The following is a 21,312-nucleotide window of genomic DNA, read 5'->3' as shown; positions in this document are numbered from 1 at the left end:
AGGTAGGATGATAAAACGAATAAAGAGAGACAAGAGTAAGGAAGTGGAAGAAAATGTTGGTATGGTGGCGCAGGCTTAGGACGAGAAATAGAGAGAAAGAGAAAGATGGATGGATACATAGATAGATAGAAAGAGAAAGAGAGAGCGCGAGAGAGAAAGAGAAAGAAACACAGTAGATGGGAAGTGGAGAACGCGCTCGAGTCAGACACGAAGCGAATGAGTAAGAGAGAGAAAGACAGAGAGAAAGAGAGGAAGAGAGAGAGAGAGAGAGAGAGAGAGAGAGAGAGAGACGGTCGGTGGTCGGTTCGGCCGACTATTTCATTACCTTCGCCTCGATCCTTGGCCGCAGTGCAAAGAGAACCGGCGCGTTCGACGCGCGTGTTCCTGTCTCGTTCGTGTCTATCGTAAGGATCTCGAGAAGCGGAGGCGGGAAATCGTTTATCCTAGAACGCGTGCGTCATATTTTCAAAGGGATCTTTTATCCTAGGATAAAAAGAAACCTCATCTTTTTTTCTTTTTCTTATTTTTATTCTACATTTCCCGTTTGTTTCTTTGTCTTCCTTGTTATTTTCTATTTCGCAATAAGAAAAAGAATAATTAAAAAAAGAAACCGAGAAATTAATTAAGAGTAAGATCGAATGAGTTTGAGTTTGTTTATATCGATCGATCGATCGATCGATATATATCCATATATGTGTATATATCGATATATCGAACAAAGTATCGATTAAATCCTACGATCCTGTACGAGTTAGGAAGATCGAAGCGAACGAGTGAACCAGTTTTCACGATCGACCGCAGACAACCGCAAGCTTCGAGTCCGCGAGATCGATCCGCCTGGATCGTGTTTGCATCTCGATCTATGATCTACGAAGACTTCGTTGACACCGACGATTTCTTTCCTTCTTTTTCGTCTTTCTATTCGTCTTCGTCTTCTCTCACGTCAGGTAAGTTTTTGAAATCTTTTCTTTTTTTCGTTTATCTTTTTATTATTTTTTAAAGAAAGTTAGTATTTCGAATAGTTGCGAACAATATGATTTGAGAAAAAATATACACTCAGAAATTATATACAAATACTTTTTCATAATTGTATCTATATATAACAATTGTAAATTTCTTATTTTTTTTTCTTTTCTTTTCTAATTGATTATGTTTATCGTTTAGAAAAAAATGTCAAAAAATTATGCCCACTTTGTTGTAAAGTAGTAACTAATAGTTCCAATTTTTTTTAATTTCCTTTTTTTGACATCGTTTATAACAAGTTTACTTTTGAAAAAGAAGAAATATTTAAATATGACGTTCACTTTTCTATAGAATCTTTTATAAAGTATATAACAATTTTAATTTTATTTCATTTTAATTATATCTCCAAGAGGAATACCACATGAAGTATGAAACGATTAAAAAAAAGTTCTGTAAGTTTTCTTCGAGATATCGTATCAATCGCTGATCCATAATTATGGAATAACTCGATCAGAAAGAAAGGAATATAAAAGAAGAATAGACAAATAGTTAGCACACAAGGTGTACAATCATTTTTATACTTACACACACATATGTAATAATCATTAGCCCAGATATTAAGTATTCACGCTTTTTTATTACGAAGACAAAGCGAATTTCGCGCCGAGACGTAGGAAGTCGTTAGGCGAATGTGCGCACGCGTTCATAAACTTGACGATGTGAGCTATTTTTCTTTTACTTATTATTATTATAATCATTATTATTATTATTAAACAATTTTTAGAAGACAACTCACACGTATTTAGATTAATTAATTGTAGGGTACATTATTAATTAAATATTAATATTAATTAAATATTATTATTAATTTTTATAACACATATATCCATAAGTTTAAATTTCGACATTATTTCATGAAAACAAAAATCTAATTACTTAATCCGATATCTATTTAATATCAATAGTACGTACAAACGAATATATTTATCGTAATAATTGAGGTGATGCATCAGTTCTATTATTTTCAAATCGTGTCTTTAATAATCGTCGTTCGACCTCGTCGACTCGCGAACGGTATATTTTTTTCTTTTTTCTTTTTTTTTTTTTTTAATTAACGCTAGTTTCCGTAACGCGCTATTAATTTTCACGGATGGCTATTACCAAGACAAAGTAGTATAGTATAATATGGACATATATAACAAGAAAAAAGAAGAGGGAGACAGAGACAGAGAGAGAGAGAGAGAAAGAGAGAGAGAAAGAGAGAGAAAAGGAAGTGAACATATAATTTTTCTTCGAACGATTCACTCGATATACCTACATGCATAAAGTTACACTACGTATCATGTATATACGAAATTATGTTACTTCTAACACACACTATTACACACATATATACACATCATCAAGCTCATGTAAATTTGCTGCGATTGCGTCATGCGGTGTAATATATACGTGGTGTATAATTCGGTACAAAATTAGTCCTTAGAGTCGTCGAACATGTTTACACACACATGCATGAAAGTGCACACGCGGTACAGTGCGCACATAGACACGCACACACATTTGTGAAATTTAAAAAGCGTTTCGAACATCGAATTCGCCGTCTGACTTTTCCAAGAGATGACATAAGTTCAACAAGCGAGTATACACCATATTTGTATGTGTGGGTACGCACGTATGTACAGACACATACCTATATGCAATCATACTCGTTAACTCGAGATTTCGCCTGTTTATACGATCGTTCTGGTTTCGTTCGTGCGAGAGAGAACGTGAAATTACGCGCTACTTCGTGGAAAAACGAGGACGAGAAAATTCTTTACTCTATACCGAAAACTTAGTCTCGAGTTACTACTTAAAATGATTAATTCAATAGAAATAGTATTGTTCTTCTGTTTTCTACACTCGATCGCACGGATTTCAATAAAAATCTGGGCGTGCGTGCACGTTCCTGATTAATCTTTGTAATGTAATTAACCTCATTAATTGTAATAATAATTATTATTAGTAATAACTATATTTCTTTTATTACTCATTTATTTATTTATTTTTTATTTTAAATAAATATTAACTCGTCGATATTACAAGGTTTTTCATAAATAAATTTATTTCAATTGAATGCATTTATTCAATTATTTTTCTATAAACAGTATGATCAATTTTTAATTTGTTTTATTTCTTTTTTATCTTTTCATTTCCTTTTTACTAAATTAAATCGTTCATTAACATATTTTGATATCGCAAAATATTTTCATAGATAAATATGTTCTACTTAAATATATTAAATCTTTTGATCCGATCAATATGTCTTTTTTATCTTATTGTTTTCTTTTTTTTCTCTTTTTTTTAATGACTTCTTATAGTATTAGAATGCGGATAAAGCTACTTTCATAATGATTAGCTCCGTCTGAAATGTATCTTAGATTTACCTTTTTTCATAGAATGTATTATAATTGATAATATGTTGTCGAATAATAATCAGATACATGAGGAGTCTTTCGATATTATATAGTCGTATAACTTAAAGAAATAATGCACATTGAAAGCGCTTATGACGATTTTGTACACCTGACACGCTTGACTTTACACTTAGTTATTATCGGAATGATAATATAATGGATGCAGTTCGTAAAGAAATGAAAGAGAAAGAATACTAAAAAGAGAGAAAAAGAGAGAAGAGAAAAGAAAGAGACAGACAGATAAAGAGAAAGACAGGAAGAGAGGAATATAAAACATAAGTTTTTACGACGTTCTAAGGATTAACTTAGAACGTCGTATGCGCTTAGAATCGCTCGAGAGACGAATAACGTTCGAGAAGATAAAACGACCGTGAGAGAATTCTTCATCCTCATTGGAACCGTGAATTTTCTTGTGCTATAACGTGACGGACCATCGAAAGTGGGTCTTTGCAATTTTATACTCCATTTACGTTCGATAGAAAACTCGAACATCGGTTTTATCCTTCAAATCATTTGTATAATATGTTTTGTTATTTATACTGATTAATTTTTTGAAAGTCGTATCTAAACGATAATTATGATATCTTTTTCCTCTTGCTTTTAATATTTTCCAAATTGTAATATTTCAATATTTTTATATTTTTTAATATTTCTAACTTTTTCTTTTTTCCTTTTTTATATATTATTTTTTAATTTTAATCTAATTAATACTCACACGCACAGACATACATTCAACTTTTTTATATGATCACATAATTTTTTTAAATTGATTTAAGAATTGTATTTTTAATTATAGATAGACATATAAGTGTATGCACTTATTCACTGATTGAACGAAATGTTTGATCGTGCACATAAAATAATTTCTGATTACATTCGTTCATAGGTTGAAAGTTCATATCGATAAATACGAAAGATTTTCTCCGATTTTCGTAATAAACACATTTTACGTAAGAATATATATGCATATATGCGAAAGAACGATTCGTAGATGAGTAACAAAATCGTGATGTTACGTAATCGTTATGCCATATTTCGATGTATTTCGAAGAGATACTTTATTATCTAAAGTATACATTGGAATGTTAGCATAACGTTGTCTATTAGCACTCTACTTAATAATCCTTGCTCTGTAAAGGACTTTCGTATGATTACCTTGCGTTCTCTTTTTCATACTGCATTGTATCACTTCTTTTTATTATATTATTATTATCATCTATTTATTAATATTTTGTTGTTTATTTCTATTCTTATCTTTGTTTAAGACAAGTTTACGTGACCACGGAGAAAGGTAAAGTCACGTCTGTTAATCTAGAAAGTATATCAGATTTGAAAGTTATTCGTTCAGTATGTTGCGCATGTATATGTATATATATGTATAAGTATGTGTTTGCGGCTATGTATGTGTTCGTGAATCAACTCTTTCATAATCATAAGCTGTCACTCGAATTGTAATCGCTCTCTTCTTAAGAAGATCATGCTTCCTGGAGCTAAGAAACTCTCTTTGATTCGAGATTGTGGATTAGATTATCTAATCGCTCATAAAAGTGCATGTTAAATGTATAATCAGTCATGATATTTCATGTAAGATTTTGACATTCGATAGAGAGAGGAAGAGAGAAAAAAAGAATATTTTACATTTATTAAAATTTGTAATATACGTATGTATATATGTAAAACATATATCATACATTCGTACGTCCTTTTGGTGAACTAATTTTAAAGATGCATAATCGAAATGTAAAAAATGCAATGTAAAATTCTTTTTCTCTTTTTATTCCTTTTTTTTTTCATTTCAAGAATAGCGATTAGAAAAAATCCGTCGGTCATACAACCACGAAGTGGAACATTAATGAGATTTAAATTGATTTGCTCATATACATTGGCACATAAAATGGTCTCAAGGTTCTTTAATATATCGTGTCTTAAGCGATTACAATCAGTTTCTTGATTCCGCTCGATTGGACTCGCTAGTTTCCACAGAAATAAGAACACTGCATACTATTTATGATATGCACACACATACATATATATATACGTTATATATATATTCTTTTTTTTCTATATATGTATATATATGTGCAATGTGCATAATCGTGATCTCGTAGAACGAATCGTACAACTGACTTAACTTACATTCGTTGGAACTGTTCAACGTGTAAGTAGAAGAACGCGAGAAGGGAAAGTTGAAATGTTTCGTCGATATTATCTCATTAACGTGCATATTTAGATATTTTATTATTTTTTGCAATTGTTATCTTTACTATTGTTGAGAAAAAAATATATATAATAAAAAAAACACTTCTTTTTCCTTTTCAATTTTGTTAATTAATCATTTTCACGCTAGAATTTATAAAGAAAACAATTGATTAAACCTTCAAAGTTAATCTGCTTATTATTATTATTAATATTATTATTATATTTTTTTAATAAAATTAATAAATTAATTTATTTTTGAATCATATATACATATATACGTATAAGATATATCACATTATTAAACGTGATGTATTACTTTTCTCTCTAATTTGAAAATAATAATAATATATCCGTTTAAAATATTTTATAATATAATGCGTAGCAGAATCTATTTAGAACAGTTGTGAAAGAGCCGGTTTATTTTTTTCGTCTATTTGTTTCTTTTTTGTCTTTTTCATTTCTATTTCTTCTTTTTTTTTTAAGATACGAAAAGGTACGGTATGTGAAAACTGGTTGTGGTTTCCTTACGTATTTCGCAATGAATTGAACGTGGAACCGTGTGAAACTATACGAAACGATAAATGGAATCGGGAGAGGTATCTTTTAACTAGATAACCTCATGATATACTATACGTGCCTTTTATTCAAAGATCGAAAGCATTTGATTTTCTCGTGATAGATAGAAAGCAGAAGCGTGCAACTGTCGAACGCATGGTTGCTTATAAAAATACGATGTTTTCCTTTCCATCTTTTGATAACATCATGCACCTGCTTAACACTTTCTTATAGTACTTCTTTTTGTGCCTTTTTTTAATCTAATTAATTTTTAATTGGAAAAAGGAAGAATCGATAAAAGAGCGAAATAAATGATATAATAATATAATAGGAAGTACCGGGGATAGGCCAAAAGTTTTCAAGTGACTTTAAAAAGCAATCGTACTCCTGTTCTTATTTTTTGTCCAACTAATATTTAATGTATACTTAGAAATAAGAAAAAAAAGGGATAAAATACGTTAGAATGATAATGGAATTTTTTATTTCCTCTTTTTTTCTCTATTTCTATCATTTTTAATTTGAGAAAGAAGAGTGGATAAGAGGAAAAACATAATATACAAAAAATACGTGAGAATGACGGTAAGATTATTATTTTTTTATTCTTTTATAATTATTTTTTAATTCGAGGAAGAAAAATAGAGATAAGCGAAAAAGAAAATAAGACATTTAAGGATATAACGACGAAATTATTATTACAGCGTTGCTCTATCTAATTGGTTTTTAATTAGAGAAAGAAAAATTGGCGACCGACAAAAAAAAAGAGAAAATTAAGGACAAAATGATTAACTCCTTTTTATTCTTTATTTAATTAATTTCTAATTCTATATGTGAAAATTAGACAAGTATGAAAAAAAAAGAAAAAAAAATAAAACAAAATTAATAATTGCTTTATTATATTTTTTTCTCGATTGCCAATTAATTTTTAATTTGAGAAAGAGAAGTAGCAGAAAAAGGATGATGATGATATTATTCCCATGCCATTTAAATTGTTTTCATTCATTTTTTTTTGGAGTAAATTCTTTTTAAGTTCTTTATATTTTCGAACAAGTAGAACAGTAAATATGAGCAATATATATGTATATATATATAAAAGAAACTTATCAATAAATATAATAATAACGATGATGATGATGATGATGATGATGATGATGATGATGATCATAATAATAATAATAATAATAATAATAATAATAATAATAATAATAATAATAATAATAATAATAATAATAATAATAATAATAATAAAATCTTGATCAAACGTTACGGTTTCATAATCGTGAACGCATAAGACGTCGGAAGACAAAATGGATCAGAATTTTAATTGCGATAGGTTGACTTACGATCATGCTCGAGGGAATGAAATCATAGTATGTCTTGCGATAGTTTCATTGAAAATTCCGTTCTTTGTGGATAAACACATACGTGTACACACATGCACACACACACATACACACACATATATATATATATATAAACACATATATATATCCATGTACACATGTACTTTCCTTGGCAAGAGAAGGCGAAGCGAAACGTGTGCGAGCACACGTAACCGACCGCGCCTTAACGTTCTTGTGAAAGTATCATTATCTATAGAATAGACACGATAAGGAAGAAAATCGGTGAAACCATGATGTAAGGGGTGAGACAATGATAAGGGGTATGTAATAATAGTTTGCAATAAATTCGCTGAGAATATCGAATGGGGAAACAATACGACTCTAACGTCACGTTCCGATGACTGACTTGAATGATGATCGAGAAATTACGTAATCGTATAATAATGTTTAAAAAGAGTATTATTTATTTCGTGTATATGTATCTATTATGCCTGTTACATATGTGCATTATACACATAATATGTCAACGTACGATTACGTTTAAATGCATATAAAAATATATATATGAATAATTATATATATATATATATATATATATATATATATATATATATACATATAGAAAGAAAGAGAGAGAGAAAGAATAAATGACATATATAATATATATGGTATATATTATGTTTCTTACATATATGTATAATTATATATGTGGAGATTATATTATATTACACATATGTAATTTATTTCTCTCTTTTTTTTAATATCGTAAGTAAAAGATAGAAAATTTAATTTAAAAAATATAGTAAATAATTTAAATTTATTTTTGAGAAAATATATATATATACTTTTTTTAATAAGTGATTTTTGTTATTGAAAATATTGATTTATTTCTTTTAGATGAAATAACTTTTCAAATGAAAATGAATGACTTTTTGAATGAAAAGAAACTAATAATATTTTAAGTAAGTGGGATTATTGTTATAAATGAACTGAATGAATTTCTTTGAAAATAATCCTGCTTATAGAGAGGCGCGTAGATAATTGACTTCTCTAGACAAGTGCCGTCAAGGAAATATCGAGATCTTACGATCTACGATCTCGTTTGTGCAATCGTGAGTGATTCTACGTTCGAGATACTCGTAGCAAGTCACTACGCAATTGTATGGAATCGTTTAATGACTGCGAAAGCTTCGTCGAGTCATTGAAATCATACTTGTTATCAATACACACGTTAATCGAAAGGAGGCCAATTCGATAATATCGAACCGAAGCCGATTAAAAAGATCTTTTTTCGTTTCATTCTATCGAGAGATTTTAATTTTGTCCGATTAGATGTTTTTTTTACTATGAATAATATTGTTATATAAACATTTTTGTATAATAATACATGTTGAACCATTTAAACTTTGTATCACGAATATATCTTATTTATATGTTTCGATAAAAAAGAATTGAATCTTTTATAAATTACAAATTTTCGATTCTTATATATTATATATATTATTTATATAATGTATCTTACATGCATATATGTAATATTATGTATAAACATAATATTATATTATTTATATTATATAGTATAATTTTCTATTATTGAAAAATTTGTAATTTATATATATATATATTATTATTATTATTATCATCATTATTAGATTTTCATATTATATAATATTACACTCTTTAAAAATATCCATATTTATTTTAAATATAATTTTAAAAGTTCAATTATAAATATTAGATAAATTTCTCCTACACAATTATCTCAAACGGTATGAAACAAACAAAAGATATGAATGAAAAGAGATAAGAAAAACGTAATGATTACAAACATATACTCCTTAGTTATTAGTATTTATATCAGCGTCTTTCTATAGGTACTTTCTGGTACGTTGAAGCGAGTGTGATCAGTGTGAGAAAAGGAGGGGAGAGAGAGTAACGGAGGTAGGAAGAGTGAGAAAGAGAGACGTACGAGTATATATATAAACAGGGCCCCTTCGGGCCTTGACCACTCTCACTTTCCTCGAGGCGTGAATTTAATCGTATCTCGAGTTCCGTATCACCCAGTTAAATATCTCTTCTACGAGGGAGGTTCTAATAATTAACTGAGTAAATTAGTATTCTCTCGTTCCGATTATTATCTCTTATCGAATCATTTACTTCCTACATAAGTTTAACACTCCCTTCCTTACCATTTTTGCTTTCTTTCTTTCTCTTTTTTTTCTTTTCTTTCTTTCTTTTTTTTCAATTTTATGAAAGGAAGAAAGTGTGAATGAACTCGGTGCTACTTTAATTGATACTTTTTCTTTTTTTCTTTCTTTCTCTCTCTCTCCCTCTCTCTCTCTTCGTTCTATTTTTTAAGAATTTTATGAAAGTGAATGTATTGGTTCCTGCTTGAAATTAATATTTTTCTTCTTTCTTTAACTTATAAGTTTATAAAACGTAGGAAATATATGAATATGCTTCTGTTTTGTATTGATACTCGTATCAATCGCGAATGATCTTGATTATAATTTGTATTTAATGAAACTTTTTAAAAGGAAAAATTTGATTTGAGGATTAGAAGAAGGAATACACAAAATACGGAAGTATGAGATCGTTCGTTTAATTTTATTGTAGAAAGAAAATGATCGACGTTAAAAAGCACGATTTCGATTTAGCCAACTCGACCGCAAGGAGTGTTCCTTCAATGATCATTCGACTTTCACACAGATAAATGAGGAATATTTTCTTCTTCGGGAATAATCGTTTATTTTTTTCTTATTCTTCTTTTTTTCTTTTTTATTTCCTCTTTATTTCTATTTTTTTTTTCTTTACCTTTTATTTATTTCAAGAAGACGGTACGAGAGAAATTGGTATAATAAATGAATATTTACGAGGATCTGATCGTAAGACGTGACGAGTAAGAAGAATTTGTAAAGTGTACTAGCAATGAGAAAAAAATCCCACGGTAAATAACTTTCCTATTGTATTTATCTAATTACCCATCATGTTCTCTCGTTATGAGTTGATTTCAAGTAAACCTCTTGTTCTTTTTTACTATGAGTACTACTACTACGACTACTATTACTACTACACTATTACTATATACTACTACTACTACTACTACTAATAATAATAATAATAATAATAACAACAACTTCTACCATCATTCTACCATCGGAGTGATGTTTGTGAATATTGTTGAATAAAAAAAGAAAATAAAAAAAGAGGATCATGTATTTTACGTGAATTACGATTTATGAAAATAAAATGACGAAAGATAATCTATACTGGATCGAGCTCTCTTTCCTTTGAGCTTGTTTCAAATCGAAGATTTGTAATGATTTTATGATGAAATTTATGAATCTAGTTTTTCTTATTTGTTTATACAAACGAAATAATAATCAATAAGTGTCAGTAAACAGTACGGTTGAGAGCCACTGTATAAAAGAAAAGTACTCCATACTTTAAATGAAACTTGTACTAAAAGCATTTGCTTGCTAAACCAAAGGATTAAACTATATAGAGTGTTCCAAATATCTTCGATTGGATTAACTTTTCTCTCGTTCTCTCTCTCTCTCTCTCTCTCTCTCTCTCTCTCTCTCTCTCTCTCTCTCTCTCTCTCTTAAGATTACCCTACATATAATTAAATGACGAAACGAGTAGAAAAAGAACTTACGACAAATACATACTAATGCCAAAATATCATATAGATAAATATATATTACGTATATATATGTGTGTGTGTGTATATATATATATAAAATTGAGAAATAGATGTAATAATAAAGACAATGAGACTTTTAAATATATGGAGAACGGAAGTGGAATGGAGTCGGAGTCGAGTAGAGTAGAGTCGGTCAGTCTGACAGGTCGGGCACGTGGATATATCGGTGTTGTTCGCGGTAGAGAGCTGAGTACGTTCACCAGGGCAACGAATGCACTTGCACTTTTTAAGAGAACCTGTTTCCTCAGCAACTACGCCGACACACAACCATCGTCGTTTGGCGAAAACCACACCCACGAAAGAGAAAGAAAGAAAGGGAGAAAGAGAAACGGTACATACATATGAGAGAAGAAAAAAATATATATATCTTCTACATATATTATAGATATAGATATACATACATATGTGATATATGTAAAAGAAAAAAATATTGTATGCTTTCGAAAGATAGAGATTAATAAAAAGAGAGAAGATAAAATGATATGGAAAAAGAGAAAGAGTAAAAGAACAGGAGTAAAAAAACAGATAGAGTGAAACAGTAATAGAAAAAGAGAAAGAAACAAAGTAATAGAGAAAGAGAGAGAGAGAAAGAGAGATAGAATAATAAAAAGAAAGAGAAAGACAGAGTGATAGAGTAATAGAAAAAGATAAAGAGAACCAGAGTAGTAGAGAGAAATAAAGAAAGAAAGATAGATAGACAGAGAAGAAAGAAAGACAAAGAAGGGTAAAAAGAGGGAGAAAGAGAGAGAGGAGAAGATAGAGTTGTTCTTCTCTATCGCACCTTCAGAGCCGGGAAAGGAGGAAACTCCCGTTACTTTGTCGAAGGAACAGCGGGAAAATAATGGAACGGTGTTCCGTCGTTACGATTTGCAAGAAGACTTCACCTTCATCTTTGCATACCTGTGAGAAAGTCATCACGATGTTGAACGATAGTTGATTCAAAACGCTATTGGTTTCCTTCTTCAACTTTTCTTAACATCGATAAATAACGCGTCTCGCTTGGCTTTTGTGTTATGTAGAACGAACGAACGAACGAACGAACGAACGAATGAACGAAAGCTTTCTTCTCTAACGACGTCCGAGTGATTTACTTGCACGATCACGTATGCGGACATGTCTATGATGCTTCTTGAGAAAATATATTGGTATAGATCTCGGCATATATCGTAGATGTCTACATATGTATGTTTTTAACTAACCCGAATCAATCAATCTAATGACTTGGAGTTACGTAGTAAAAAATATGATTCGATTTATCGCTTATCGTGTTAATTATTAATTAACAGTGATGAACAGCTCGCGGACCGCAGCAAAAGCGTTACGTAGTTCATTAGATGAAATATAAAAAATTTAACGAGAAAGAATAAAAAAAAAAGTAAAAAATTACCAAAAATAGATAATGAGGAAAGACTAAAAAAGTTTTCTCAAGATAGTAATCTCGATAATATTGAAATACTTAAATATTATGAGAAACAGAGCCAAGGGTAGAAGATTAATATATTAAATATTTAATATCGCGTTCAGTACGTCAGATTTTCAATTTCGAACCACCGTAGAACAAATGTCGTTCATCACTGAATTACTCCTGATTATAATTCGAGATATGTTTTTTCTTTTCTTTTTTTTTTTTTTTTTGTAAAATCAGAGTCACAATAAATTTATTTACTATATCTTACTTTATCCTTTGTTTAATATATACAATTTGATTGATTGCCTTATTTTAAGATCGTTTAAAGATACTTTTGATTCTCGCGTAGTATTGTCACGTTGCTACATTCATTATATTAATTTGTTGAAATCTTGCGTAAGCGCGGATTGTTTTTATGACAAATGTGTTTTTTTGATTTCTATTTCTGCTTTTTTGTTATGTATATATATATAGTAAATGTATATAAAATTTTGTAAACATGTATAAAGGACAAAGAAATATTATATATGTATATCGTATGAAAAAAAATTATAAAAATAGTTTGCAGGAAAAAAAACAAGAAAAATATGTATATATAATTGTGACTAATTCTCATCTCATTTACAATTGCTAAATTTTACGAGGAAAATGTAATATGTATTGCAAAAGTACGCTGTTAGCAAGGTACGAACGTCATAACAATTTTTTTCAAATAGAAATCGATATTTTAATCCGGACAAAAGTTATAGAGAATATCAATACCAACGAGTACCTGCAGTACATCTCTTCATTAATATTTCATCGAGTTATACTGCACCGAAGTTTAACAAACTGTTCAATCGCAATAATATTCTTTATGACTACTGAAGGCCATCGTACTTTAGAAACATATGAAAAAAAATATGCAAATAGAATGAATGAAACAAGAAAAAAAATATGCAAATAGATGAATGAAACAAAAAAAAAATATTGATATTATCAGAAAATTAATCGCATTATTGCGATTTAGAATAAGATCGGACATATTTGACTATATCGTTTAAAATGAAATCCCGTATATATTAAAAATAATTGTATGACTGAGATCAATGGATTTATCAATTATAGGCGAATGCAATTTAAATATTAAGGAATATTTTTAATAGTTTTGATTAAAATCGAATGATTTTCTTTTCTTATGACGCACCCCAAGGCATGTGCCTTACGTAAGGAAAACAAAAGAAATATGATTATTTCGTTTCCCTCGAGGCCAATCGCCATCGTATATCGGTTGTTTCGGTCGGACCGCTTCTTGAACTTTCACTGCCGTTTTTATTATAACGTACACTCGTTACGCGTCGTTCGTTTCATCTTTGTTTACCGTTTAGAAATCGTCGTTCTGGTTCCTTTCGTCCATTTCATTATTATTTCACGAAATGAAACGGAAGAGTTTAGAGAACGAAAAGTTGTCTTTTTCAAATAAAAATTTACATTAAAAAGAAAGGAAAGGAAAAGAAATAAATAAATAAAATAAAAGAAATAAAAATAAAAAATAAAAAATAAAAAAAAAAGAATTTGTTTCTTTTTTTCGTTCGATTTTTTCTTTCTTTTGCTTTTTTTCTCTTTTAAATAAGTCCTCATTCTTGTGTCATTTCAGGATGAAAGCAGAGAAAAAATATGGAACCTTACTGTTATTGGTCCTTTTCGATTTGGCATCATCGGCCATGGTTTTACCAAGACCACCATCATCGCCCAATCATATACACGAGGATCGTGACTTTAACGAGCGAAAAATTTACGAGGGAGGTAAATCCGTTCATGGTTTCTTTCAAAACACTAACGTCGAGAGGCCTGATACGGACAATAATTACAGGTAAGTCAATTCTATCAAGTGAAACTATCGAATTCTCTATTCTTTTTCTTTTTTGGTTTCTTGTTCTGTTCTTTTCTTTTCTTTTCAAACGCATACTCGTGAAATCTGTTACAACACGATACTAGTAAAGATTATTAGTATACATTGTCTATATACATATATGAGATTACCTAATCACAGAGTGGCTAGATTATCCCTTCACGGATTTATTTTCTCTTATTTCTTTTCTCTTTTTGTTCTTTTCTTCTTCTTATTTCTCTCTTTAATCTCTTCCTTTTTTCTTTCTTTCTTTCTTTCTTTCTTTCTTCCTTCCTTCGTTTCGTTTCGTTTCGTTTAATCGGTATTGAAATTACACACCGTAGTCAAGCCAGATCACTTTCGCTCGTAGCTTGGAGAGCTCATTGCTAAATGATGGATGTCCCAGAAACGAGGCTAACTCGTTACCCTGCTCACAAAGACGGTAAAAGTCGTCCAAACGTGTTATTACGGTTTCACGAGAAGAAAGAAATCTCATTGTTTGCTACAATTCTAATTTTACGATAATGACTTTTTCTTTTTCTTTTTTTTTTCATTTTCTAGATTGGTGGAAATTGAAGTCCAGGGTGCTGGTGATGTAGATCCGGAAAATCTTCAAGGATTGGTCCATGCTGTTTTGAAGAATCAACAAACTATAGAATCTTCAAACGAGAGTTATCCAAATCCCGAAGTTGTACCGAACTCCATATTAGGCGTAAGAAATATTGGGATATCGTCGAACTTTCGTTTGGATGGTTACGACGACACGGAGAAAAGAGTATTATTGAGCCCACCAAAGTTACACAATCTCGATGAAAAATTGTATTATTTGAAAAGTGGTAAACCAAAGGTATATGTTAACGTAAGAGGTAACAGTGGTACATTTAGGAAGATAGAGACAGGTCCTAGAAGTACCTTGAGCGAAGGTCCATTGGATTATTTAAGAGTAACCAGACCATTCGAGAGACAAACTGATTGGAAAGCGAAACATGAGAAGAAACTAAGACCACCGAAAAAGTTTGATCGACTTGTACATGATCCCGATGGTTTTGAGGATTCGAAGAATTCATTGAAAAACACAAAAGTTAATGGAATCAAGGAACGAGCCTGGGCTCTTGGTTCTGAACACTTGTCTACAACAGAAAACTCTATGGTTACATCGAGCGAATTACCCAAACAAATTCCAGCACCGCCTAGCAAAGTACCTAGTAAACTCCTTATGGCTCAAACTACACCTGTGCAAAGGTATTCATTGAGAAGGACCGATGTTTTACCAAGTTATAAAGTCTACGAAGATTGACGAGATACCTGGACCAAGACCATGAAAAGTTGTTGTCCAGGAGTGTTAATGAAAATCGTTGTTGTGGACCTCTCAAGCTGAGGGTTAAGGAATTAGCAGAAACGCCAAATGATGATCACGATCGATTGATTTGTTATATATATATATATGTGTGTGTGTGTGTGTGTATATATATATATATATATATATATATATATATATATATATATACATATATATATATTGTCTTCCAATATGTTTTGATTACGAGTGACAGTGGGATAAATTTGGAATTTTTACGTTTGAAAATTTCTCAATGAATCTTATTCATCGATCGTTAGAACAAATTATCCATTCTAATTAAATTGTGAAAATTCAATGTAAATTTGTAAATTATATCGACGAGGAACTAGCTGTGATTTTCGTGCAGAAAAGAAAAAAAAAGAAAAATATAAGTTGTTTCGTATTTTGTAAAAAAGAAATAAAAAGGAAAAGAACAAAAACAAAAGAAGAATTCAAGCTAATGTCAAAGCTTTCTGATACTTGATTAGTATTCAAAACAAATTTACAGATTCGTTATTTATAATAGATAATATATGGCTTGTATTATATATAATTTAACTAATATTATATATAAGAAAGAGAAAGAGAGAGAGAGAGAGAATAAAATAAAAATCATATGTGTAGTAATATATTATTAAAGTATAAGTATCGAGCAATAAAAAATGCCGATATAATGTCTGATAAAATGACACTTACCTGTTCAGCTTTTAACGTGAGTTCTATGAAGATCTGTTGCAATTTCTCATTCACAAAGTTGATGCAGAATTGTTCGAAACCATTTTTTTCGAAGATTTCGAAACCATAAATATCCAATATTCCAATTTCATAACTATCTGCATTGGTTTCCATCGCTGAATTAACTTTCTACAATTGAAAAATATAAAAAGATCTATGATAAATTTTATCCTTTAAAAAAAAAGAAAAGAAACAAGCAAAAAAAGAAGATAAATAAATAAATAAATAAGTATACACAAAAAAGTAAAGAAAATAGTTAAGTATAAATATATTCATATTTATGTACCTTGACCAAATGATCGAAAAGTCTAGTATAAACGTCCTTGGCCAATGCATCACGTGCGTAAAGAGCTTGTTCGACATTCAAAGTCACGTCGACGCTTTCAGACTGACTTCCCCATTTTGATTCGAATTCACGCGACGTCAGCTTGTGCGACAACTGTTCCCCAGAGACTCCAAAAAGGTAAGCAGGAAAATCGAGAACTGAAATCGATAAAACGTGATAAGAACGATACAACATTTGTCATGTCTTTTTTTTTAATGCCAGGGAATTAAAAAAAGAACTCAAAATTTTTGGCAGATTTAAATTATTCCAAAAAATCTTTAAATTTTTAATTTAATTCATATAATTTTCTAATATGTCATTTTCAACTCATTTCAAACAATTAAAAATGTATGAAATTACTAACTTACATTATCTTTTATATAAAATTAGAAACGTGATTTGTTACATTAACATTTTGTTTATCAAAAATTGTAACAAATTTTTTTAAATATGGCAGAATTCAATTTTCAAGTATGAAATTGTCAAATTATTTAAATATTGATTCTTTTATCTTATTCTTCGATAAAGTAGAAAGAAACCTAATTAAAATACTAACACTGCTTATCAGCGACTTGTGAATAGTTTCCTTTCTCGATGAATTGAATATTTCCAACATGAAGTATTCCTGCTACCAGCTTGAAGATATCAAATACTTCACTGTCTTGTATTCCCATAACTTGCAAAGCTAAAAAAAAAGTGAAAGAAATAGAAAAAAAGTAAACAAACAAAAGAAATTATCAACATTCGAGAACGAAATTGTTCATGAAAAAAAATTTGTAATACCTTTCAACGTTTCTTGAAGATCACGAGCATCGTTAGTGCTTTCTACTTTATGATTACCACCATAACTTAAATATTGATAATAATCAAGATCAGTCAATCCCAATTCAGCTGTGAAGCACAACATAATGTTATTTAGTAAATTCTTAGATTTACATTATATAAATAAAATAAAAAACCCAACTAAATCTTAAAAATTCTTATCACGTCTAATATCTTCTTTTTACTTACACTTCATTTGAGAGTCGGCACCGGTTACCAACTGATAAAATATATGAAAGTTTCTTTCTCCAGGATTATGACAGGTAACTCTCGATTTCTCTAATAAAAAATTTGATATTTTTCCACCGTTAGGTTGTCCACCTGTACCGAATTGTATCTCCACATATTTGCCCTGATAATAAAAAATCAATTAGATTAATCGATTAAATGAATCGAAATTTTTGCTATATTTTAAGATATAACCACATATAAGTATATCCATATGTAATAAAAATTATATATATATATAATTTTATAGAAATATGATTGAAACGTACAAATCTGCTGCTATTATTATTCCGCATCGTCTTGGCATTGCCAAAAGCTTCTAAAAGAGGATTCGACTCCAAGATCACATCCTTCACTCTTTGTACCCTTTCACCACCTCCACTGACCCTGGCTATATATGACATTATGTACTTAGCTGCTACGGTTTTGCCAGCTCCGGATTCGCCACTAAAAGCAATACATATTTAGAGAGAATGTTTTTAAAAAAATAAAGATATATATGTACGTATATAGTTATGTATATACATATGTGTGCATTTACCTTATAATAACACATTGGCTCTCATTATCGATCAACATATTTCTATACATTTCATCTGCCAATCCGTAAATATGTGGAGGATTTTCGTAAGGTGCCTACAAAAAAAAGTTAGAATATAAATATAATATATGATATAAATATTATGGATACACATATTAAATAAATTAAAAGTAATAAATATATATTATTTAAATGTGAATTTAAAAAAGTTTATTATACTTAAGCATTATTAAATATCTGAATTAAACGATATACATTAAATAAATAAATAAATGGATAATATTTATTATTATAATAATGAATATTTATAATTTGAATAATAAGTAAGTAAATCAATACATATACATTGAGATATAAAACATTTCAATATAGTAAAAGTTCCTGTAAGTATACAAAATATATGTGTATCACCAGTGTAAAGAGCTTTATCATTCTTCAGGGGCCATCAATATACGTATACATTTATTTGATAATTATGTACAATATATAGAGTAAAAAAAAGCATTTAGAAACTTACGGCTCCTTGGTAAATTTCCACTTCTTTCTCACCAAAATACGGCATTTGTTTAAAGGGGTTGATCGATACCAAAACAGGACCAATGCATGTCTGACAGGCATTAAGGAAATTTTTCAAAGTCATGCTGTACTCTAGTAATCGGGTTAACGATTGTAACGAATTGACCAAGAAAGGATAAAATAGAAGATAAAAAAAATAGTTTGAAAAATGAGAAGAGAATGTGATTATATAAAGATAATAATATCTTTTTTTAACTCTTTTTTTATTAGATAAGATATTGAAAAGTTTCTTTATTTCTTAGAAACAACTTTAAATTCGTATTATTCATTTTGTTAGAGTTTCTTAAATGAAGCAAACAAATGAGAAATTTTTTAAATATTGTTATTCGATAAAAGAAACGAGAAGTTATGTATTTGTGTGTTTATATGTGATATCAAATTTATAAAAAAAAGCAATATTTTAAACAATAGTTTAAACATATATGTTTAAACGTATCGATCTATAATTTTTCGAAAGGATACGAATATATAATCGTCCATATATCTTTTTTTGAGATTCTCGATAATAGCATCTTCGGAAATTTTAGGAAGCAACACCATGTCATCCACTCCAGAAACTTTGACATTTTGACTTTGCCAGTGATAAACCTGAAACAAAAATATATATTAAAAATACCGAAAAGTTATAAAAATACAGTGCACATAATCATTAATTTATTAATATCAATCCAACAACTATAATAATTTTTTAATATAAAAATAATTAAAAAAACGTTCGTTTTTGATATAAATGTATTCACTACTTGTACGAATATAATTAAAGAAAAAGAATTAACAATATGACATGTTTTTTTTTTAAATGAAGGATGATAATATAGATAGATGAATAGATAATATAGAATGATGGTTTTTTCTTTCTTTTTTTTTATGTAGAAATCAAACATAAGGAACGTCGATTAGTTTTGTATAGTCAAAGCTTTCTAAAACAGCTTTAGCTATTAACATTTAATTGACACAGATTCAAATGAATGAAAAGAGAAAAAAGACATGTAGGTCGAGATAGGGAAGTGTCATTGTCTTAGATTTTAACTGTGTTACCTTCATTAACCCCCATATATCGTTTGTCAGTGTGCCATGGAAATCTTATTAGGATTCTCTTCGACCTCTACGACTTTTGATGATACTGATAGGTTTTGACGTGTAACGTTGCTTGCTCGAGAAAATCGATTGAACCTCGAATAAATAGTAGAATTCTCGGTTCTCTTTAAAACTTTCATGAAAATACGATTTCTATTTTAACCAATGAGATGACCTTATAAAATGCTTTCTAAATGTCTAATTTAAAGACAATTTAAATTTTTATAGTTAGATTTTATCACTCATAAAATTTCATAAATATTAAATTTAAATCAAATTGTTCTGAATCTGAAGAAATGATTTTAAAAGATTTCTATATAAAACGATGTCAAAGATATTATATAGGAAGTTTCATTTAAATTGAAACATCTTTTTAAAATGTTTTGTATAAAAATTTTTGAACTTTCTGAGACCCTTTAAATGTCAATAAAATTTGATATTTTATCGTATTATCTAAAATAACGATGATATTTCAAGCGTTACAATTAGATAAGATATCCTATATAATTTGAAATACTCGCGTAATTAATTATAGAAAGCGCTATTTTGAACGAACACATTCACTGAAAATGATACAAGTGAAATCTTCATTTTCATTTTCACGTGTTATTCATCTTCTAACAAGCGAAAAGAGAAATCGAAGATTCTAACGTTCATTCACGCTTACGTGATAATTTATGTTTAGATTAATTTTCCTATATCTGCGCGAACAAAACTATATATTTATAATACAAGAGAATTCGACATTAATTTCCGTATTACTCTAAATATATTAAGATACTCTAAATATATTAAAGATTAAAACAGAAAATAAAAAAAAAGAACTCTAGCAAATAATGAAACTACTATATCTCATCAAGAATATTTATCGACATTGACTGTACTAATTCTTATTGTTAGTTTTAAAAATTACATCAAGAAAGCGAGATGTAATTTACAAAATTATTCGAATAAATAATAGATCTGACGTGGAAGTAGATGTAACTATGTTGACGACATGCGATAATCAGGAAGGTTGCTTGGCTCATTGACAGAAATACTGCCAACGTAAGCGTATCGCGTATCGATCCGAAGTTTTAACACTTCGTACAATTTCCGGCTTAGGAACATTTTCGTCGACGAAGAGAGGAGATAACGAGAAGAGATAGTCGCTAAAATACCAGACATTC

At 29.4% G+C, this 21,312-nt stretch overlaps 2 protein-coding genes across 6 annotated transcripts in view; one reads left to right on the top strand and one right to left on the bottom strand.

Annotated features, from left to right (window-relative positions):
- Window positions 1-21,312, bottom strand: part of LOC127066128 (unconventional myosin-Ie-like) — a 59,960-nt gene that overhangs the window by 21,037 nt on the left and 17,611 nt on the right. For all 5 annotated transcript variants that reach the window (XM_050999481.1, XM_050999484.1, XM_050999485.1 and 2 more), the window contains exons 3-11: window positions 19,529-19,654; window positions 19,008-19,097; window positions 18,491-18,585; window positions 18,219-18,396; window positions 17,911-18,073; window positions 17,683-17,790; window positions 17,456-17,584; window positions 16,861-17,057; window positions 16,536-16,703 (exon numbers count right to left, since the gene is read on the bottom strand). In XM_050999481.1, coding sequence (XP_050855438.1) covers window positions 16,536-16,703; window positions 16,861-17,057; window positions 17,456-17,584; window positions 17,683-17,790; window positions 17,911-18,073; window positions 18,219-18,396; window positions 18,491-18,585; window positions 19,008-19,097; window positions 19,529-19,654 — 1,254 coding nt within the window. The remainder of the gene's footprint in view (window positions 1-16,535; window positions 16,704-16,860; window positions 17,058-17,455; window positions 17,585-17,682; window positions 17,791-17,910; window positions 18,074-18,218; window positions 18,397-18,490; window positions 18,586-19,007; window positions 19,098-19,528; window positions 19,655-21,312) is intronic.
- LOC127066135 (uncharacterized) lies at window positions 335-16,437 on the top strand. The gene is made up of 3 exons (XM_050999497.1): window positions 335-947; window positions 14,267-14,482; window positions 15,062-16,437. The coding sequence occupies exons 2-3, from the start codon at window positions 14,268-14,270 to the stop codon at window positions 15,795-15,797; spliced, it is 951 nt and encodes a 316-aa protein (XP_050855454.1). The 5' UTR covers window positions 335-947; window position 14,267; the 3' UTR covers window positions 15,798-16,437.

This window comes from Vespula vulgaris, chromosome 9 (assembly GCF_905475345.1).
Source record: "Vespula vulgaris chromosome 9, iyVesVulg1.1, whole genome shotgun sequence".
Classification (NCBI taxonomy): Eukaryota; Metazoa; Arthropoda; class Insecta; order Hymenoptera; family Vespidae; genus Vespula; species Vespula vulgaris.
Note: the sequence above shows the minus strand (reverse complement) of the source record. Positions and strands in the feature narration are given on the sequence as shown.